Source organism: Epinephelus fuscoguttatus, linkage group LG10 (genome assembly GCF_011397635.1).
Source record: "Epinephelus fuscoguttatus linkage group LG10, E.fuscoguttatus.final_Chr_v1".
In the NCBI taxonomy this organism is placed as follows: Eukaryota; Metazoa; Chordata; class Actinopteri; order Perciformes; family Serranidae; genus Epinephelus; species Epinephelus fuscoguttatus.
In genome coordinates, this window is record NC_064761.1 from 38,908,973 (window position 1) to 38,929,527 (window position 20,555).

Here is a 20,555-nt window from a genome sequence, read left to right on the forward strand (position 1 = left end):
AGGCTGGAGTCGAACCCAGGCCACTGCGGCAACAGCCTTGTACATGAGGCGCCTGCTCTATCCACTCAGCCACCAATGCCCTGGGACGCACTTTTTTGACTGATTGATCCAATTCGTCCCACACAAGCTCAGTTGGAGACAGGTCTGGAGACTGAGGGGGGCAGTTCAAATAAACACAAGAAATTTGTGCTCTAGAAAAGGATCAGCACTCAGTGAATAATCTCCTAAACCCTATGATAAGCTATTATGGCAAGGCTTAACTATACTGCCCAGTGAGCAGTGATAACTGACATGTCTTTGGGGTCATCAGGAGGGAACCTCCTTTCACCAGTGTTTCATCTAGTTGGTCCCACGACACCTCCAGGAGGCTTGACAGTGATCTCTGGCGTCCCAGAGACACTCCCCTAATGCCAGCTCTCACTGCTCCCTGCAACAACTCAACAACCTCCTTTACTTTACTTAGACATGGCTTTCTCAGCCCAAACAGCATTGCCACTTTCTACAAACCCAGGCTCCGTTTATGCAAGCTCCAGGTAGTGACCATGCCAATACTACCTTTCCTAGCACATTCACCATACCCTATTTCACACGCTATATATCAAAACTCCAATATATGCTAAAGTTAAAGGAGATAGAGAAGATAAACATACAGGCTTTCTCAGCCCAAACAACACTGCCACCTTCAACAAACCCAGGCTCCGTTGATGCGAGCTCCAGGTAGAGACAGTGCTGATACTACCTTTCCTAGCACATTCACCATACCCTATTTCACATGCTACTTATCATAACTCCAATATAAGCTAAAGTTAAAGGAGATAGACAAGATAAACTCACAGGCTTTCTCAGCCCAAACAGCACTGCCACTTTCTACAAACCCAGGCTCCATTTATGCAAGCTCCAGGTAGTGACCATGCCAATACTACCTTTCCTAGCACATTCACCATACCCTATTTCACACGCTACATATCAAAACTCCAATATATGCTAAAGTTAAAGGAGATAGAGAAGAGAAACCCACAGGCTTTCTCAGCCCAAACAGCACTGCCACCTTCAACAAACCCAGGCTCCGTTGATGCGAGCTCCAGGTAGAGACAGTGCTGATACTACCTTTCCTAGCACATTCACCATACCATATTTCACATGCTACTTATCATAACTCCAATATAAGCTTAAGTTAAAGGAGATAGACAAGATAAACTCACAGGCTTTCTCAGCCCAAACAGCACTGCCACCTTCAACAAACCCAGGCTCCATTGATGCGAGCTCCAGGTAGGGACCATGCCAATACTACCTTTCCTAGCACATTCACACGCTAAGCTAAAGTTAAAGGAGATAGAAAAACAATCTTTCGAAGAACACCTTTCTCTTTTTTTTTGTCCAGGTATCCCTGACAGAGCTTGGAAGAATTCTTAGGGTCATTATCTTGCTGCAAAACAAACTCTCGACACACAAGTCTTAGTCCAGATGGAACTACATGATGCTGGAGGATGGAGCGGTACTGTTCCTTCTTCATGACTTCAAACAAATGTCATACTCTTTCACCTGCAAAACATCCCCATACCATGGCACTACCACCTCCATGCTTTATTGTGGGTGTTAGGCATGATGCTTTGAGACGTTCACCAGTTTGTCCGCGGACATAAACTCTGCAATATGAGCCGAATAGTTCAAACTTGCTTTCATTTGTCCAGAGAACTTGTTTCCAGTCATCATAGGTCCAGTTTTTTTTTTTTTTTTTTTTTTTTTTGCAGATACACAACCCTTCAGACTTTCTCAAACGTCTTATCGCAGTTGTCAGAGATATGGGTATTGACCTTGTCATGCTGATGTTCTCTCTTATTTGTGGTACTGTATTTCGCTGATCTCTCTTACTGGTGACAATATGTTTATTCTCTGCTTTGTAGTAACCTTCCTTCTTCCAGACCTTTTTCCATCATCATAACTTCCAGTTTCTGCTAGTTTCTTCAGGGTGTAGTGAACTCCTTTGTTAGGCATATTGCAATTTCTCTTTCAATGTATCCTTCTTTACCAAATGTACAAATCTGTACTCCTGTTTCTTTACTCAGCTGTGTCTTTCTAGCCATTTCAGATGTATTCTGTTAGAGATATGAACACAGTTGAGATTTATTGGGATTTTTGTATGCAAACTCTCAAAAGCCAAACAGCTAAAGTGAATGATTTGTTTTTTACTCAACCCTAAAACTAAGCCCTTCTTTTCTCGTTTTTTTTTTAAACTTTATTTTTTCATGTTTTTTTTGTACAAAAGGAGAGAGGAACAAAAGGTATATGTACACAAATGCCTGTGCACCTGATCTCACGAGTGCACATGTTCACTTACACCCATTTGTCTAAATAGTCATACACAATCATACACAGTTGCACACATACATATGAACACTCATAGGAACGAAACATGAGAGAACCGAGGGGTTGCGAGTAGGTCATATGTCACATACATTGCAGCAATATAGTTGCAATATTGTTTTTCTTAAAATCAAAATATATAAAGCATTAAGGTTGGTTATCACCTCTTCTTGTAATATAAGTGCTCCATTTTTCCCAGAGGGCATCACCTTTGTCCCTTTGTAATCTGAGACTAAACGTCAGTAGTTTCATTGTTTGGATATCTTTAATTATGGCCTCCCACTGATTAACCGTGGGAGGTTCTGTGTTGAGCCATCTTCTTGTTATGGCTTTTTTGCTGGCAGCCATGAAGATTTTTAGAAGGTATCTGTCTTTTTTTGGTAATTCTGTGCCTTCTTTTCTCTTGTTAACAATCATTCAGCAATGGTCTGGTAACATCAATGTATGCCTAAAGGCACATTGAGGAAAATGGTGCATATCAATGAACGCAAAGTCTCATATCTTATACTTTATCATAATGTACCCTATATTACTATATTATGTTCATATGTTACACTGAATCTTGCATTTTGTTCTATTATATTAAGACAAACAGAGTACCAGCAGGCTTCCATCCATCCATTCAGTAACACTCATTGCCTGCAGGCTGCACAAGTGTCACTTATTATATTTGCCTGTAGACAGCAGCATCAACATGTCTACATCTTCAAGTCTAAACTGGTGCTATTAGTCTTCCTTAGGTTGGTTAGCATGTATAAATGTGGCCTGACGCCATGACTGACAAGCAATTTGCAGACTTCTCAACATGTTAGTTTGTGTATTATAAGCCCTCTTGATTAGTGACATACTGATTTATCTGATGAGCAAAAAAATTGAGCAAATGTGAGTTAAGTTTATAATTGTACTAAAGTCACAGAGGACAATGTCAGTCAGTAAAAAGTTACCTAAAGTTGCAGGATGTGAGCTGCTGTACGAGCTAGAAGAAACTTGCAAAGGTGAATTTCATTCCAGGAATTATAACTTTATTAGGATTCATATTTTCTTTCACTTTGGTCACCATACATATCAGTATAATTTCTATGAAACAGCCAACATTGTGTGGATATCTGCAGATTATCTGCTGATGGCTGCATCAATTCTTCTTATTCTTTAAGGTTCACTCTTGTTTCTGTAAATTTAAGAAAGATGATTTTTTGGAGAGAGGTCATCCTCACCAGCTGCAGCTGGAATGCATGATTTAGTTCCTCGGTATTACCACACATCCAATAAAACTTAGCCAACACTACTGCTAGATGGATGGATGCCACAGAACATCTATATTTGAATTTAGTTTTTCTACAAATTGAAAATGTTCCAAACATTCAGCAGTGTCGGCTAACTTTATTATTATTATTTTTTTTTTTTACAGAGTGCAGTATGGATGCTACTTGAGAACCAAATCATACACTGTACCAAGAGATCCTCGGGGCTGCGTGTGGGTTAGAAACAATAAGGCTTGGGTTGTGAGAATATAATTTGAAAAGGACAGAAAAATAAAACCATTGTCTTAAGGTTTCTCTGTCAAAATCTGTAATGTAACATGAAAAATAAACATTTTACAATAAAATAGAAAATAACTCTCAATTAAAGTGAGCTAGGAAAAACCACTGAATCTCCAATCCCTTGTGACATTGTCTCACACTAGAGGCAATTCAAAAATAACAATTTCCAAAAAAAATAACTACAGACATTAAGTTGGTTAAGTTTCTCTAATCCAAAGTGTTTTTGCCCAAAGTCTCTTATAGTTGAGGTTTTCCTAGTGTTCAAGACAGCACGAGCATTTGCATTTACATTTATTTATAAAGTGAACATGCTGCACAAAGTATATATAAAAAAAAAAAAAGAAAACAGGCAATCCCAGAATTTAAAAAAAAACAAAACAAAACATCAGGATGCTAAACTAACCTCTCTGTAGCCCCGTATCCATGGGATCAAATTCCAGCATTACAAACACAGACATTACACATTTGACTATAATTTTAATCTTGCATTCGGAACTGATAGTGTATGTTACATATGAAAGGAGCTGGAAAAAAAAAACATTTTAGATTAGCATAAATTAACGAGTGAACAGTCCATTAGAACTATGTAAAGCTCTCACAGTATTTTCTGTAGATTTAAAAGAGTCACAAAAGCCTTAAAGTCAGAAATCGGTTCAAGAGACTGCGCACGTTTCAGTTCACTTAACATTTCACATAGTTACTAATAATTCAGACAGGTATACATGGCCATTCATGTATGTTTTTGTCTCTAGACGACACTATCTCTTATTATTCTGAGCAATAGAAAGGTTTGATGATGATTGAATTATTTGTCAGCAAAGGGCTGTGTCAGATAAGAGCCCCTACCCTAATAAACCACCCTAACAAACCACCAAATCAGCCAGAGGCCTGGAACGCAGCCAGAGGCTTCATTGTGAATAGAAATCCTTTCCATGATAACAAACCACCCCTTTAAAGTGATGTAAACATGGTGTATATACTCAGGGCTCCTTCTTTTGTTTCCTTTTATAATCCAGTACTCTTTTCTTTTTGTTTTTGTTTTTTAGAAATCATAAGCTAAGTCAGACAGTTGCATTTTAACATGGTTAGGTTGAGTATTGAAGACTGAGATTGGCGATCGGTTGGCAGAGACGTTACAGTGTCGGAGGTTTCAGCCCGTACTTCCTCGCCACTTCCGTCTGGGCGTATGCTGCGTCGCATAATGAGTACAAATGGGCCATCTCCATCTCGGACTTGGCCAGGTTAATTGCCTTGTTGAACATTTCTATTGCCTTGTCCAGATTTCCCCTGAAAAGAAAACACTCTAGTTAATCAAAGCACTTCCAGAAGACTTCCAATGTGTGAATTGAGTCAAACTGTTAATCTTACCTTTGGACTTCAATGGTTCCCATGGTTTCATAGGCAAAGTCACATTTGTTGTCGATTTCAATGGCCTTGCTGATGAGCTCCAGACCCAAGTCGAGGTCCTGTTTCCACTGAAGCTGTAACAAACTGGACAGATATTGAGCATTTAACAACAGGGACAAATTTACACTTACGAATCAGATGTCATCTTAAAGCCACTGGAAACCCAAATCCACAACCGCTATCTTATGTACATTAATGGTAACCATCTACACAGTATTAGAAAGTAGTTTCAATCCAAATTTGAATTTCTGGGAGACTCGGAGAATATCTATGATTCAGAGTCTGGGGCCAGACTGTCATCAGCTAGCAGCTAAAGGTGCTAATTCAATGAACAGTGCTAACAACAGCAACAGTACTAACATGACTAACATTCAGCGTTTTCTGACCAAATACTCCCTGAGGAACTGCCCACTAAGGAGCTCCCCTATGAACTACATACCTTCGAGGGCTTTTTTCTGTTTGCATTCGCACCGCCATTAGGAACACTGAAGTTACGTACTGTACGCCAGCTGGCAGTTGGTATAGCCCCATCGCTTTTGCTGCGACAACCTGAAATCACGTTGTATTTCTACGGTCCTATAAACTATGCTCAGTAAAGCATGGACTTCACTGTCTGTCCATTTGTCCCTGTTTTCCTGTATTTTTTTTTTTTCATTATGAGCTATTTTGTATGTTTTGTGCTGCCTGTTGTTTACACGGCTAACAAGTTTTTAAAAATGGCAGTTGCCGGTGCTGCACTGGCTGTGTCTGAGCAATGAAGGCACACTTAGGTCTGGACCAGCCACCGTACTCTAATGTAACTCATGGTTCCACTTGTGATGGGAGACCTACTCTGAAATGGGAGCTTAAAAGAAGTCGATCATTCCTAGTTCTTGCAGTGTGGGGACAACAAAAAGGGGGGTTGACTATGTCCTGAAAGTCATACTGTTAACCTGGGGGAATGAGTGCAAAGGTTCTGCAATAACATAGCCCCAATATTAGCAGTAAATCACATATGAGTGCAGAGCAGAGCAGCAGCGATTAGCTAGCCCATAGGATACACAGACATGGATTTATATGCACTAACATACACACGCCATAGGACCATCGATCACAACATAGGACTAGGAGAAACAGTAAACTGTGTTTTTGGTGAGCTGTGGTGGAGTCGTCCATAAAAACTCGCATAAATGCAGTGCTCATTTCCACAAGAGCAGTTCATATATGCATTGTTCTATTTACAGGCAACGTTCCAGTGGCTTTAACAAAGTGCCTTCATAAAGGGAATAAAATGCCTACCCCTTGTGGACATATGTGGTAGCATTGTCTGGTTCCAGTTCAATACACTTGTCGTACATCTCATCTGCTTTTCCAAACTGCTGCTGATCAGTCAAAGCCTGAAAAATACACACACACATTAACAAGACCTTGAGCTGCTGTTTCCTGTCTGATTATCATAGTTTACATATTGTGCAATGAGTAAAACAAATGAGGACTAAACCACCCGCTGATATGTAAATACTCTGTACCTGAGCATAAAGAGCGTAGCCCTCGGCACACTTGGGGAACCTTCTGATAACGTCCTCAAAGCCGTCCATGGCTGTCTGTACTTGTGACGGGTTGTTTCCAGTGTATGCTTGTCTGTACTGAAGGACACAAGAGAAAGAAACTCAACAGCTGAACTTGACTTGTAGCATCAAGCAGGACTGATCATATAAACATCCTGTATATGTTAAATAACAGCACACTTGTTTTTAATTTATCTTGAGTTGATGACTTACAAGAGCAAAGCATTTCTGAGCCTGGGCAAGAGCTGAGTCTGGCCTGAGCAGGATGCACTCGTCAAAGTCTCCCACCGCCTCGTCCACCTGGTCCAGCAGGATTTTCAGCTGAGAGAAAAACTGGACTTTAAAGAGAGCACTACGACACTTCAAACATTTACTTAACAGTTGAACTGTTGTTAAATAAACCCATTCGGCCACGCTCCTACCTGACCCCTGTGGTGATAGACATCAGGGTTGCGTGTGTCAATCTCGGCTGCCATATTGAAATCTTGTGTGGAGAGCATGGGCTGCTGCTGCTGCATGTACATGCTTCCCCGCTTGATCAAAGCGTTGGCTCGTAGCTGTAAAAGTTAGACGACAGCTCAAAGAGAGAACCTTTACAAGTCTCTGGTATCTCAACAAAGAGCAGGCTAATCAAATCAACAATCCATACCTTCACATTAGCATCCTGCATGTTGATTACCCGGTCCAGATCAGGTTGAGCAGCAGTAGCGTTACCAATCAGCAGGTAGAAAGTGGCACGCAGCAGCAGGGCCTCTGCAGTGTATCGGCCACCTGACTCGATCTCCTTGGTGCATTCACTGATGATTTTGTCATAGTTTTCCTCCTCCATGTACTGCTTTGCCTTCAGGTATCCAGAGCTAAAGAGGCAAAAAAAGAAAAGTTTTAATCTACCAGATGGTAATCTGCAGTTGTGCAGGAGTTGTGAGGTGGGGAAGATACTTTATCTTGAAGTGTTTTCCCCACTATAGATTCCCATTTCATTTTTATCTTTCAACAATACCCTAAGTGTTCATTGACACAGGACATGCAAAAAAATCAAATAGGTTTATAGTATAACCACCAGTTTTCATTATTTCAAAAAGCCAAGGATACGAATTAGAGCGGTAGCAAATTCAAAACTCTTCATCATTGCAATTGTGATCAAAGCATGTTGTCAAAATCAATTTCCTTAACAGCATAATCTTATGCTCCCACTTGCCGTTAGCGACCTAGGTAACAGAACTTTAAGCTCTGTGACGGGACGATTCTTGCTAAAATGCACCTTGGGAGTCAAAGTTAACTTCTACATCAAAACTTTTCAGTACAAAAGCTTGTCCAGAAACCAAAGGCACCTGGAATAGTTCCTCCAACTTTAACACTCTGTTATGACTCTTTTAAGTACTTGTTTAACTGCATGTTAACATTTGACCTCTGACGATCGCCTCTGTCAATATAACAATAAATTTGATGGGTGTATCCTCATGACTTTGTTGATGCCTTGACTTTAAATCAGACATCACCAGTTGGTGAATATTTCTACTTGTCCAACAAGTTGTTCCGTAGAAATTCTGGACAAAAACAATCAGAATAACATTTCTAAATACACACCAAAATCTGACGTAAAATGCCAGGACACTGCGTAGAAAGCAATTTTATCTCCCAGTCCACCCCGGCTTGTCATATAGTTCCTTGTGCTTCGAGTCACACGCTAAAATTATCAGCAAGTAAAAAGTGGGAAGGCCCATTACAATTGAAAACAAAAAGGGTTTTTGTTTTTAACTTCATCAACATCAAGACAACTGAAATTCTAATAAAACAGCTTGGAGATGTGCAGGATGTGCAAGGGTTGGCAAGCATGGGATCCATATTTCATCATTTATCATAATCAGATCATTTATATCACGTATAATATTCTCTTTGTAATGTTTTCAACAGTGTGTGTTCTTGCCAGATTTCCTCAAGACAAACTGCAGAGAAAATATACCAGACGCTGAAACTATCACTGTAGCTTCAGGGCGTTTACAAAGAACTGAAGAAGGAAAAGGAGGGGAGATTGTCTGCTATTTAATTGATCACAGATGCAGTTGTTCTCTCAGACAGATTAAAAAAATAGAAATTATTAAAATATACTTTGGCGGCTACCTGGACAGCCCACTTAAGTAAAGTTTAAGGGGGAAAATGCTGCAAAGTAAAGATTGTCTGACCTCTCAGTGACCTCGGCAGCCTCGCCTTCCTTGTCCTTGTCTTCATCTTTCTTCTCCCCCTTCTGCAGCGGCTGTGAGATGATGTCATCAGTGAATGAGCTAAAGTAGGATTTGATGAACTGAGGAGAAGGCATCATCGGTTCACGGTTCTACAGAGAAGGGGGTTAAAAGAAGAGAATTACTTCACTGTGATGATTCCAATAAATATAATTTAATTAAACGTCTCTTAAATTGGACAAGTACCTTGTATTTCTCTTTGGCCTTCTCTTTTCCCAGCTGTTTCAGAACCTTGTCTGCTAGCAGCATGCTCTGTTGGTTCTGGAAGGCCTCAAGAATACACACCGCTGTGACGTCTGGAGGATACATGAGAAAACAGACTGTAACCAACTGTCACCCATTGGTAAAAGAACATGTTTTAGAAGAAAGAGGAGTGTCTCACCTTCTAGGCACTCCTTCTTGTTGTCTAGTTTTTCCAGAGCTTTAGCCCTCCTGAACAGAGCTTTGACATAGCGTGGATTCATTTCCACGGCCTGACAGCAGTCCTGGACCACTTCTGTCCATTTCATCTGAAATGTCAAGTTATAAATTGGTTATCTTCTAAAACATATCTGCACCTGAGCATACAGCTGTCCAGAGGTCTGTCCACATCCCAGAGAAGGCTTACAGATGCAATGGTGCAACAGTGAAACTGATACCTGGCAACCAATATATAAAACTAATCTTTCAAAGCAGGACGGAATCTGTGTCAAAGTTCCAACACTACACTTGCAGTCGGAGAGCTAATGTGAGGCCTCATAAAGTTGCTGTGCAGAAAACCTTCAGCCAAACATAAGGGTGGAAAGATTTGACAATGCAGATGATTTGCAGAGAGTCTGCTACACATTGACCAAAGAGGAGTAAACAATGTTAGCTACAGAGGCATGTAATCTCTTCTGGCTTTAAAATTTTTTAAAGAGGGGTTTGAGTGAGTACTTTGTCATAGTCAGTGCATTACCTTCAATAGATGGTGGTCAGCATGCCCCTAGTTTAGAGAAGCAGTCAGGAGCACCTCCATGGAAGCTAAGCAATGTACTGCTGCGGATGGGGGCAACAGCAAAATGTATTTTAGCCACCTAAAAAAAATATTAATTTTAGTGTATGCTGCATTTTGAATATTTTCACCGCTTTATCTTGTCATCAAATAGCCCTTTCCAATGGAGAACTGAAGCCCTTATCTATGCACTCTTTAAAGCCACCTGACTCCTTTGACGAAAACAGTCATTTTAACTCACAGAACACAGGAGCTGCTGGTCTACCGCTGCCTCAACTGGTTAGTTAGCTTGTGTTATTGTGTGACTTTGGTGTTTTAAAAGGGTTAGCTCAGATTCACCATGTCACACATAACACGAACTAAGTGACCGATCAATGCAGCAATACTCAAGCAGCTGCCGTGTTCTGCGCAGTAAAATTAACTGTTTTTGTCAAAGGAGTCTGGCGGCTTTAGAGAAAGCTTAGATGGATGTCAGAAAGGGCTGTCTGATGGCAAGGTAAAGCCATGAAAATATTCTAACTATTGCATACACTTAAAGAGATACTGATTTTTTCGGTGGCTAAATTACGTTAAGCTGCTGCCCACGTCCACAACAGTACATTGCTGACCTTCAGTGGCAGTACTCCTGCCGGCTTCTCCAAATTGGGGGCGTGCTGTACGACACAAACAACCTCACTTCAAACAAATCCAAACTATTTCTCTCAGTTAGCTTAAACTGAAGCCATTTCAAGTGTGCCAGACAGCAAAATACAGGACAGTTGCAAAAATACCCTAAACAGAGCTATGACGTTGTATACTGTTAATTTCTCTAAATAAATAAATAAATAAATAAACAACCAATAAAGAATGAATGCCACACCGTCATTACAGCAAGGGACAGAAACAATAAAGAAAATCATGTTTTTCAAAGGACATTTAAATCACTCATAATGAAGTTATCTCAAAATGTACTTTTTATACAGTTGGTGGGTCTTTCACATGAACAACAACCTCTGCACAGACTAAAAGGTGGTGCCAACCTGTTGCTCGTATGCCGCTGCTCTGTTCTGATAAAATGTTGACAAATCAGTCTTTTGGTCTGCAGGGCAGAGACCAATGGCCTCTGTGTAGCACTGGATGGCATTCTCATACTTGCCAGCCTTGAAGTACTTGTTGCCCTTGTTCTTTGCTGCTTGGGCCCGATCCAACGGGCTCTGAGTGAGAGAGAAAAAAGGTAACAGCATTGATTAAATGGTCTCCTCTGTGACTCAGTGGATTGGTTTAGAGATTCAGGAGCCTAAAGTCATTTTTTCTGCATAATTAAGGCTCCCTTAGCATCTTGCACTGCAGTAGGCCGTGCAAGTGAACTGTAGGTAACTATGAATGACTGAGTGCCATCAAACTGACAGTATTGCTCATAACTGGGGCTGCTGTAGTTAAGGAGGTAGAGATCTCATCCATTAATCACAGCGTTGGAGATACTGTAAAGTGCTTTGCCCAATAAGGTGAAAGAGCTCTATTTAACAGCAGTCCATTTACCATTTATAGCAACTATAATATTGATTTATGGATTTTAGTATATGATGTGTAACAGTCATGGGTGTGGATGACCCATATTCTTTAGGCAATTTATTCCGGTGGAGGAAAAGGAAGCAGATTACACTGACATTAGCACACACTGCAACAACATGTTTTAACCGTTAAGTTCTTTACAGTAAGAACAACCCACCAGTGTGCTCTTGTTTGTGCTCACTATTTTTTTAATTAGAGTAAACGGGAACCACATTTAACAGGTATGTATCCAGTTACATGCTGCGTTGCCTTCAGTCCTTTCTGACCTACACAAAAAGGGAAACTTATCTATGCTTTCACTTTTAATTTAGTTCTGTGTGAGAAGTTGTGCACAGAGCTTTTGCTGTGGTTAAACCTGGTTCCAGTTTACTTCAATTAATCAATGTTTGCCACTGTTTGATTCTTTGTTCACTGGAGGCATGCAAGCAAAACAAAGATTTCTTGACAAATTCAAGGTCACACAGCACAAATAATCAACATTAATGGTTATTTTGTGAGTGAAGTATTCATGTAATATTTGGAATGAATGCTCATGCCTGCATGTTGTTGGTGTACTAACAGTAACTCAAATAAATCCTGTTTTGTCACATTTTCCCTTTCTCCCAATGATGATGTAACAACGTCATACTTAAAAGATAGCTCGAATACCAAAGACACCTCTCACTGGCACTATACCTGTGAGCACCTACTGCACACTTCCTTGCCACCTGGCAAGCATTTTTAAGTTTTGTGGCAAATATAGAAGCTGAAACTTGTAATGGAACACTCAACTCAACTCAACTTCAACACCACACTCCCTTAATTATGTCACACAAATTGATTAATTAGTCATCATTTCCATTTTTTCCCTTTATCTTCACTTTTGGATTACCTCTGACTGGTCTGGCTTTCTTTGTCTGTTCTTGCGTTGATGGGTTGTTTTTTTGTCTTTATTGGCCCTGTGTTTGTTTATCAGTACTGCTTGCTAATAAGAATACCTTCTTTAAAATGTGTTACTTTTAACTATTTTAATGCTTATTATATTGGCAATATTTTAACTTCTGTTTAAATGTCAGGCAAATAAGTCGTTAGAATCATCCCTAGTGGACATCAAGGAAAATATAAGACATACATGTTTTCCTTGGTGGACATTAATCTGCCAAAGGCTACGTTACCTATCCTTTATGAGAGGTTTATAAGAGAACTGAAGGTTAAAATTAGATTTATTTCATAATACTATATCTGAGTTTATCAGTGGGTAGGGTTGCAACAGTATGGAATTTTCACTGTACGATAACTGTCTCAGAAAATATTGCATTATCAGCCAGAATGAGCCTTAAAGGAATAAAAAAAGTAGGGTTATGCTTGGTTGAACAAATGTTTTAATTACTATAACTGAAACGTGAAACAATTTTCTTAATGGAAGTATGTGTATTAAGTTTCCCCCTCAAAAATAACTAAAATACAGAGGAGATTCTCCATCCAGCTGTTTTGTTTTGTTTTTACAATATCATAGACAAGCAAATGTACACAGTATGATAACCCTCAACTTTTATATCACGGTATACCTTGACACTGGTGTATCGCTGCAACCCTATCAGTGGGTCCTTGCTTCTTCCAAATACATAAAAAACAACACTTAATTTAGACAGACCCAACATTTTGTCCCTGACTATAATCTGCTGCTTTAATCCTTGATATAACTGAAGCAGCTGTGCTTTACCCTTATTGACCCTTTACTTCATTTACATTCATGCTGAAGAGTAACATTAGCTGAGGACTTTGAATTTAGTGCATAAAAACATAAATATGCAGAAAATAAAGTGTCTGACATTCTAAATATCACTGTGGAAGGCCCTCGGTGTCCCCTGGGCATGGGGCCACTGGCAAGGTGTCCCTTATTTATCCATATTGAAGGTAACAACCTCGCACCTGCCCCCTTTGACTTGAGAAGATAATATTAGCTAGCACGCCCCAAAACATGCCTGTCACGAAGCAATGCTACAGTTAAAAGTTCTCGCCATGTTGTCCTCACTTGTGTTTAGTGCTTTATTAACGCTGTCACCTGTTTAACATTTCTAACTGGGCAGGTGAAGCTAGCTAGCCACACTGACAGCATTAGCTTCCGAGAGCTAGCTAGCAATTAACATTGGCTAATCCACCGCTGCTGAACCGGTCGCTATCGGCCTTGGTCTCGTGAAGGTAGCTGTCAGTGTCAGTAACGTTAGGTGTCCTTGACGGTGCTGTAACAGCAATGACATGTGTAGCCAGTAAAGTGTAGCCTACGCACTTCACTAAGGAAGCTAATGCTAATGCTGGGGGTGTTGCAGTGACAGCAGATTAAGGAGCAGTCTGTACGGCTATCGTTACCATGTTCTCCTGCTCTCTGCTGGCTCGAGCTGCGCCGTCTTGGCCCTGCACGGGGCTCGCGCTGCCTTCTGGTGTTTTCCGCTCCCCGGTCCCTTTCCTTTCCTTCGTCCGGCTACGGTTCCACAGATAAACCGCCCCGACTCCCAGCACTATGGGGGTGCCGACTAACAGGGCCAGCTGCCAGCGGGGTAGTCCAGTCCCGGACTGCGGCTCGACTGGCTTAGAAGCAGCCATGATCTACAACCGAGAGACAGTTAGCCAGCCACTAACGTTACCACAGCCAGACAGCGTGAGCGCGAGCGACGCTTCTTCTTCCCGTGTTCCGCGAGGTCACAGACGCACCGAGGAATCATGGGATACTGGCGGACAAGCCGAGGGGGCTGTGTGTAGTTGTAGTCCAAACATCATATCAGTTACTTTTGAGATTTATCACCTTTATTACCTGTATTACCTTTTAATGTTTTTACTAATGGGTTTATCTTGTATATGATGTTTTTGTTTATTGTTTGGAACAAAATATTTTATTTGTTTGTGTCAATAAAATAACTAACTTACCAACTAACAGGCTACAGATTATGAGTAACATTGTTAAAAATGTAATCCTAATAAAATATTTAAATTACTGCACCAGAATCACCAACATTTGATCAGTAACTGTAATTTAATTAGCCTACATATTTTTTTTCTTGGTAACTGATTACAATTACATTTATCTGTAATTTAAGTTTAACACGATCCTCATCCTGCACAGATAATGATCAGTTATGCTAATCTATCTTTTACATATTTTTAGTGTAAATTTTCTATTCTATATTAGTGTCCCTGACTTTTGCACTGCTCCGCCCTTGTCCTGATATCATCCTGTGTTTATTGTATGCATCAAAAACCAAGGCAAATGTTTTGTAAGTGAAAACCTACTTGTCACTGAACACTTTTTATTTATTTATTTATTTTTTTTAATTTACAATTTTTATTCAATGCAAGGTACAGTACACATTTGAAACATCCAGTACAGTTGTTAAGGGAAGTAAATGTTTGTCAAAAAACAAAGTCAGACAGTTGGGTACTGAGTATTGTCAAAACCTCACAGAACAATTTATTGCTTTCAAAAGTGGAGAGCGACTTTACTGCTCCGCATAAACCTCAGCCTTACTGTTTCCTTTTTCCCCTTTTTCCTCCTTTTAAATTTACCCCCTAAATAATAAAATATTTAGTTAAAATATGGCACAAATACCAGCAATGGAAAAATAATAATAGTAATAAAAAGATAACCTTCAATAGAACAGAAAGAAACATAAGAACTGGGATGTATATTAAAAAACACAAGTTGATTAGAGAATATAAACACATATGGGAGATTGAACTAACAGTAGTAGGCCTATATTCTTTTTGTGTATTTAGATAAGGGGAAAGTCCAATGTTTTGTTGTTTAATGAGGGTCAGTCTGTTGTGTCCCTTCGGTTAAGTCGTCTTTTTTCAACAAAGGAGATCCACTTTGACCATATTTCATTAAATTTGTCCATCTGTAAATTAAGTGAGTGTGTGATTTTTTCCATTCGATATATGTCGTCAATCGTGTCCATCCATTCACTCACTGTAGGAGGTTCGGGATGCAACCAGTGTCTGGTGATATTTTTCTTAGCTACAGTTACCATAATTATAAAGAGATATCTATTAGTGTTTCCAGTAATAAAATCTGATTTGCCTAAGATAAAGGTTTCAGTCACTGAACACTTTTTAAAAAATATTTTGGAAAATGAAGGATACACCTGTCCATTTTAGTAGCTTTCTGGTATTGTGACTATCAAGTTATTCCTCTGGATCATGTGCAGCTTCTCCACTTTAAAAAGACTGATCCATCTACTAAGAGATTTTACTGGATTCCACTAAATGACTAAATATTTATTTATTTATTGTTCAGTTAGATGGCTCCATTACTTCCATCACTTCACTAGTCTTAAGATGTTAGTAGGCAGGTGAAAAAGGTTAGTAGGCTTAGAAAAAACAGAAAAAAACATATATATTTCTAATATATATATATGTAAATAGCAATCCCATTATGAAAACACTTTATGCACCAGTGTCTTTTCCTCAGTACATTTTCCCACATTAAATAAAGTGCATATAAAGTTAATAACTGTCCCTAATATTTTAACACAACTGGTTATGTATATACTCTGGATTTGATGTATATATTTATTGCATTTTAACAAAGCTTTTTAACCATATTTATTTAAAGTACTATTAAATTATGCAATTATTTTTAAGCAACCCTCATCATGAATGCATTACAGCTGCTGATAAAAGTCTGTGCAACCTACTATTATTTTTCCACCACATTTATGACCAAGAGTGAACCAGGAGGCTCATCAGATACTGTCAACAATAAATCACCATTCTCATGCTTCTGCTTCACAAACATGACTGATGATGCTAAATAATCTGTTATATTTTCTCTCTTTATATGATTTTCCTAATAATAATTTATTTTCTGGACACAGATTATTTGTTTGAATCCTTGCTGTACATGTAAGGTGGTTTAAAGGCCAGTTTGGGGTTTATGTGTGTTGCAAAAATTCCACAACTTTATAGGAACGACAGAAAACAGCAAATTTATGATGATTTTAATATGATTTCATTAAAAATCGTGACAAAGTTATCATGTTTTTGAATCCTGAAAAACACAGTATTAATTTGTCTGTGTGCAGGTTGACTGCAGCCGCTAGGTGTCAGTGTTGCTGACTCTCTCTATCGACCACTCTTGTACAGGAATGACCAGCTGAACAAAACCTGCTGTATGCATAACTCTGCACGTACACTGTCTGTTTTTGTTTATATACTTTGTGGAAAATCATAAAAAAAATATGCTAGTTTCCAATAGTGAAGGATATTTCCTTTTCATTTTGTGCAAGTTTTCCAACCCCAGCTCTCTTCATTTTATCCTGATCAATGTGGATTTATCATATGATTTTGAGCATCTGTGTGTGTGTGTGTGTGTGTGTGTGTGTGTGTGTGTGTGTGTGTGTGTGTGAAGTTCAGTCTCCTCTCTGTCCCAGTTCAGAGTCCTGTGCTGGTCTGTCTGCAGCCTGACTGCTCAATTTATGCCTGAGGCCCTCTGTCCTCAAACAGTGACCGGCGCTGAACTGTTTCCAAAGTCAACTGTATTTAGCTGGTTTGAGGGACGACTGAGTGATGAAGAGCAACACAGACCTTTGACAGGAAAACTATTCCCTCATGAGGTGCTCTTTAATCCAAGGACATGCTGTAAATCACATAGTTTCATTCTGTTTTTGGATTTGTACCAAAATAAACTGCAACATTTTGGTACTTTATTGCCTAATTTATACAACATTAAGAATGAATTATGTGTACATTTCAGTTTAATGATTGAAGAGACTTCAAAAATTTTGCCTTCAATATGACTCATCCCACACTGACAGAGGAACTTGTTTTAAAAAGCCGTAAAACTAATGTCACTACTAAACTACAACGCATGACGAGACATTATAACCTTGCATTTTTCACGTGACGACCCAGCTGATACTGTAACTTTACAGAGGTGAAAGGGGACAACTGACAGAGGTTACAATAAGGATGTCTGATCTTCCATCTATTCCTGACTCTCTGTTATTACTGTAAAATGTGCCTGATATTGTTAGCACAGCCTGGCTTAGCTTTAGTCGCTCACTCCCACTGATGTTTGGTCGCCTCTGACCACTGAGATGTGTTTGTGCTCCCTTAATGCTGAGAAGTGAGGTACTTTGAAAGTGTCAGTCTTCACGGATCAGCTACGTAAATACACCTCATTAGTCCAGTTAGATAATTTAATCAGATTAACTTAAGATGTTGATGTAGGGACAAATTACAGTTTGTTGTTGAGCTCTCAAATTCTGGTTTATTGATCTGAGTTCCAGAAAGTATTTTGTAATAGTATGGAGCAGATTTGTCACACACACACACACACACACACACACGCACGCAGAAAAGAAAAAGCAAATCGCATTCATTGCAATCAATAGTGTTTCAGTGAGTGGCATTGCAGCCTCCAGTCTCTTCATTCACAAGTCTGATCCTCTACACAGCACTGTGCAGGATTTAAAGGGACAGTTCACCCCAAAATTAAAAATACATACTTTTTGTCAATTTTTTTGACGCTTTGAGCGCCACAAGCTGAGTGCCATCTAGTTTCATTATATTGGAGAGAAGGCAGACATCTCTGTGGCTGATATCTCCAACACTCTGCAACTCACACCAGAACAATCTAGACTGATAAACAGCACGACAGGTAAAAGGAAAAACATGTATTTTTGTCCCTTTAAAAAAAGCCAACATAAATATGCCAGTTTGGCTAATCCCGTTGGATCTGTAATCCACTGAAGTATTTTCCAGTAAATAAAATATTGTGGGTAATTTGCATGGAAGACTCATTTTGGGACTTATGAAGAGAATATACTGTTTCATGTTCTTGGTTGCTTGTGCTCAGGTGTGTCCTTAACTGGCTCTCATCTCTGGAGGAACAACAGATTACTGTAATCTTGATCTAAGGTTACATGACAAGGAAGCATGGATGTGTCATAACAGTGCTCAGCCAGATTAGGCCTCCTCTTTGGGACTCAGGTCTCAGCATGTTTAATCTCTCAGTCTGTGAAGATTGTTCTCATGTTCAAGTGTAAATTTCATCTTGAGACTTTCCTCCACACCCAAAGCTGAAAACTTAAAGCCAAAAAATGTATAAATAAAGTGCCTCTGTGTCTAGTTTTTACATTGCCGTTAATACATTATTGCCATGTTAAATTGTCATGCAAACAAGGTGTTATAAGACTTTCTGCACACACATTTACAACATTGTAGGACCACACATATCATTGCAGTGCGATAACACAATTAAGTGACTTAAATAGCATGCTCAGTACCGCACTTGTTCTTATGTCACTTTCACAGCACTCTGACGACTTGTAATGAACACTCAGGTGACATAAGACCCCACTGTGACTCTGTCACATACTGCATATTTTAATGCTAATAATAAATGTTCTGTCGTCAATAAAATGAAATAAACAAAGTTATTTTGTGCCTTTTTGTCATTCTGTGTCTTCTCTAGGGTGTTTGGTGTGTTGTTTTTGCGGTCATTTGTGTCTTACAGTAATGAGGTAATTTTCTGTGTTAGTAAGGTAATTTTGTGTCTCTGAGATAATTTTGTGTCTCTTTGAGGTATTTGTGTAACTCTGAGATACGTTTGTGTCTTTGTAAGGTAATTTTGTTACTTTTTGAGGTAATTTTGTGTCTCTTTGAGGTATTTTGTGTCTCTTTGAGGTCATTTTATGACTCTTTAAAGTAATTTTGTGTCTCTTTGAGGTAAATTTGTGTCTCTTTAGGGTCATTTTCTGTGTTACTAAGGTCATTTTGTGACTCAGGTAATTTTGTGTGTTTTTAAGGTAATTTTGTGTCTCTTTGATGTAAATTTGTGTCTCTTTAGGGTCATTTTCTGTGTTATTAAGGCAATTTTGTCACTCTGAGGATATTTTGTTACTCTTTGAGGTATTTTTGTGTCTCTTTGAGGTCATGTGTTTTATTGTGGTCATTTTGTGTCTCTTTGAGGTCATTTTGTGTGTCTTTGAGGTAATGTTGTGTCTTATTGAGGTATTTTGTGTCTCTTTGAGATAAATTTGTGACATTTTTGGTCATTTTGTGTCACTTTGTGGTTGTTGTTTTTTTGTTTATTTGTTTGTTTGTTTCCATACCCGTAGTTATTTTGTGTCTCTTTGCCTCCCTTTGTTGTCTTGTGGTGGTCATTTGAGTGCCTTCCTGGTCTGTAGTTGTTAATTTGAGTGGCATTTTGCAGATGAAGTCCAGGGGGGCCCTGTCATTTTTGGCCCCTGGGCCTGTGCCCACTAGGCTTATTCAGTCATCCATCCGTGCTTATACTGTATGTAATAAAGTGTGGCATTGTATAGAGAATGAACTCCCAACATATCAGCTTTAGTGAAGTGGAAAACTTAAACTCATTGTTCTGTGTTTTGTTTCCAGCTTGTGCACATGTTTCTTTTCCTGTTGCTGAACTGTGCACACACAGTTGAATATCGTCTATACCAAAACTATACTGGAGAATTTGGGGGAAAAATAAAGGTAAGAGGAAAGACAATATGATAGAGTAGTGCCCAGAGTAATATGAAAACATACACTCCCTCTCTGTCCTGTATTACACCAGCCTCAGGCTGACAGTGCACAGCAGTAGACAGGGTAGCCTGCTCCATAATTATTGACAGGTTTGATGTACTCAGCGAGTGGAAAGTATGGGGAAATTGGTGTTTCAGTTGTCTACCCCCAGGCTCATGACTGTAATGGAAAAGCAGTGGTCACATCACCCACCCAGTTCTAAAATACTATCTGCTTCTCTCTGGCTCCCGCCTCCCTGTTTATTCCCATCGCCTCCAGTTTTACTTTCTCCCAGCCACGTTAAACAGATTAAAGAGGATTCACTTGTGTAAAGACTCAAGCAAAAGCTCTGCTGTTTATTTTTGGATCTTCCAAGAATAACACAACTACAGCCACAGTGCTTAGAACTGCACAGGGATCTAAATGA

At 39.3% G+C, this 20,555-nt stretch overlaps 1 protein-coding gene across 1 annotated transcript; it reads right to left on the bottom strand.

Moving 5' to 3' along the window:
* Positions 1–3,364: 3,364 nt before the first annotated feature.
* Positions 3,365–14,301, bottom strand: tomm70a (translocase of outer mitochondrial membrane 70 homolog A (S. cerevisiae)). Its single transcript, XM_049588439.1, has 12 exons — positions 13,973–14,301; positions 11,092–11,265; positions 9,482–9,608; positions 9,286–9,395; positions 9,043–9,191; positions 7,509–7,716; positions 7,282–7,416; positions 7,073–7,180; positions 6,821–6,937; positions 6,591–6,688; positions 5,274–5,396; positions 3,365–5,192 (listed from the first exon to the last, which is right to left on the bottom strand). Exons 1-12 carry the CDS (start codon positions 14,204–14,206, stop codon positions 5,039–5,041), a joined length of 1,737 nt encoding a protein of 578 aa, XP_049444396.1. The 5' UTR covers positions 14,207–14,301; the 3' UTR covers positions 3,365–5,038.
* Positions 14,302–20,555: the final 6,254 nt, after the last annotated feature.

Bases quoted from the DNA above. Each gene is read 5' to 3' on its own strand.
- tomm70a (XM_049588439.1), bottom strand. From the start codon at position 14,206: ATGGCTGCTTCTAAGCCAGTCGAGCCGCAGTCCGGGACTGGACTACCC. The intron at 9,396-9,481 runs GTGAGACACTCC...TGTATCCTCCAG, and splicing joins CAAGAAGGAGTGCCTAGAAG to ACGTCACAGCGGTGTGTATT. The intron at 5,193-5,273 runs GTAAGATTAACA...TTTTCTTTTCAG, and splicing joins GGAACCATTGAAGTCCAAAG to GGGAAATCTGGACAAGGCAA.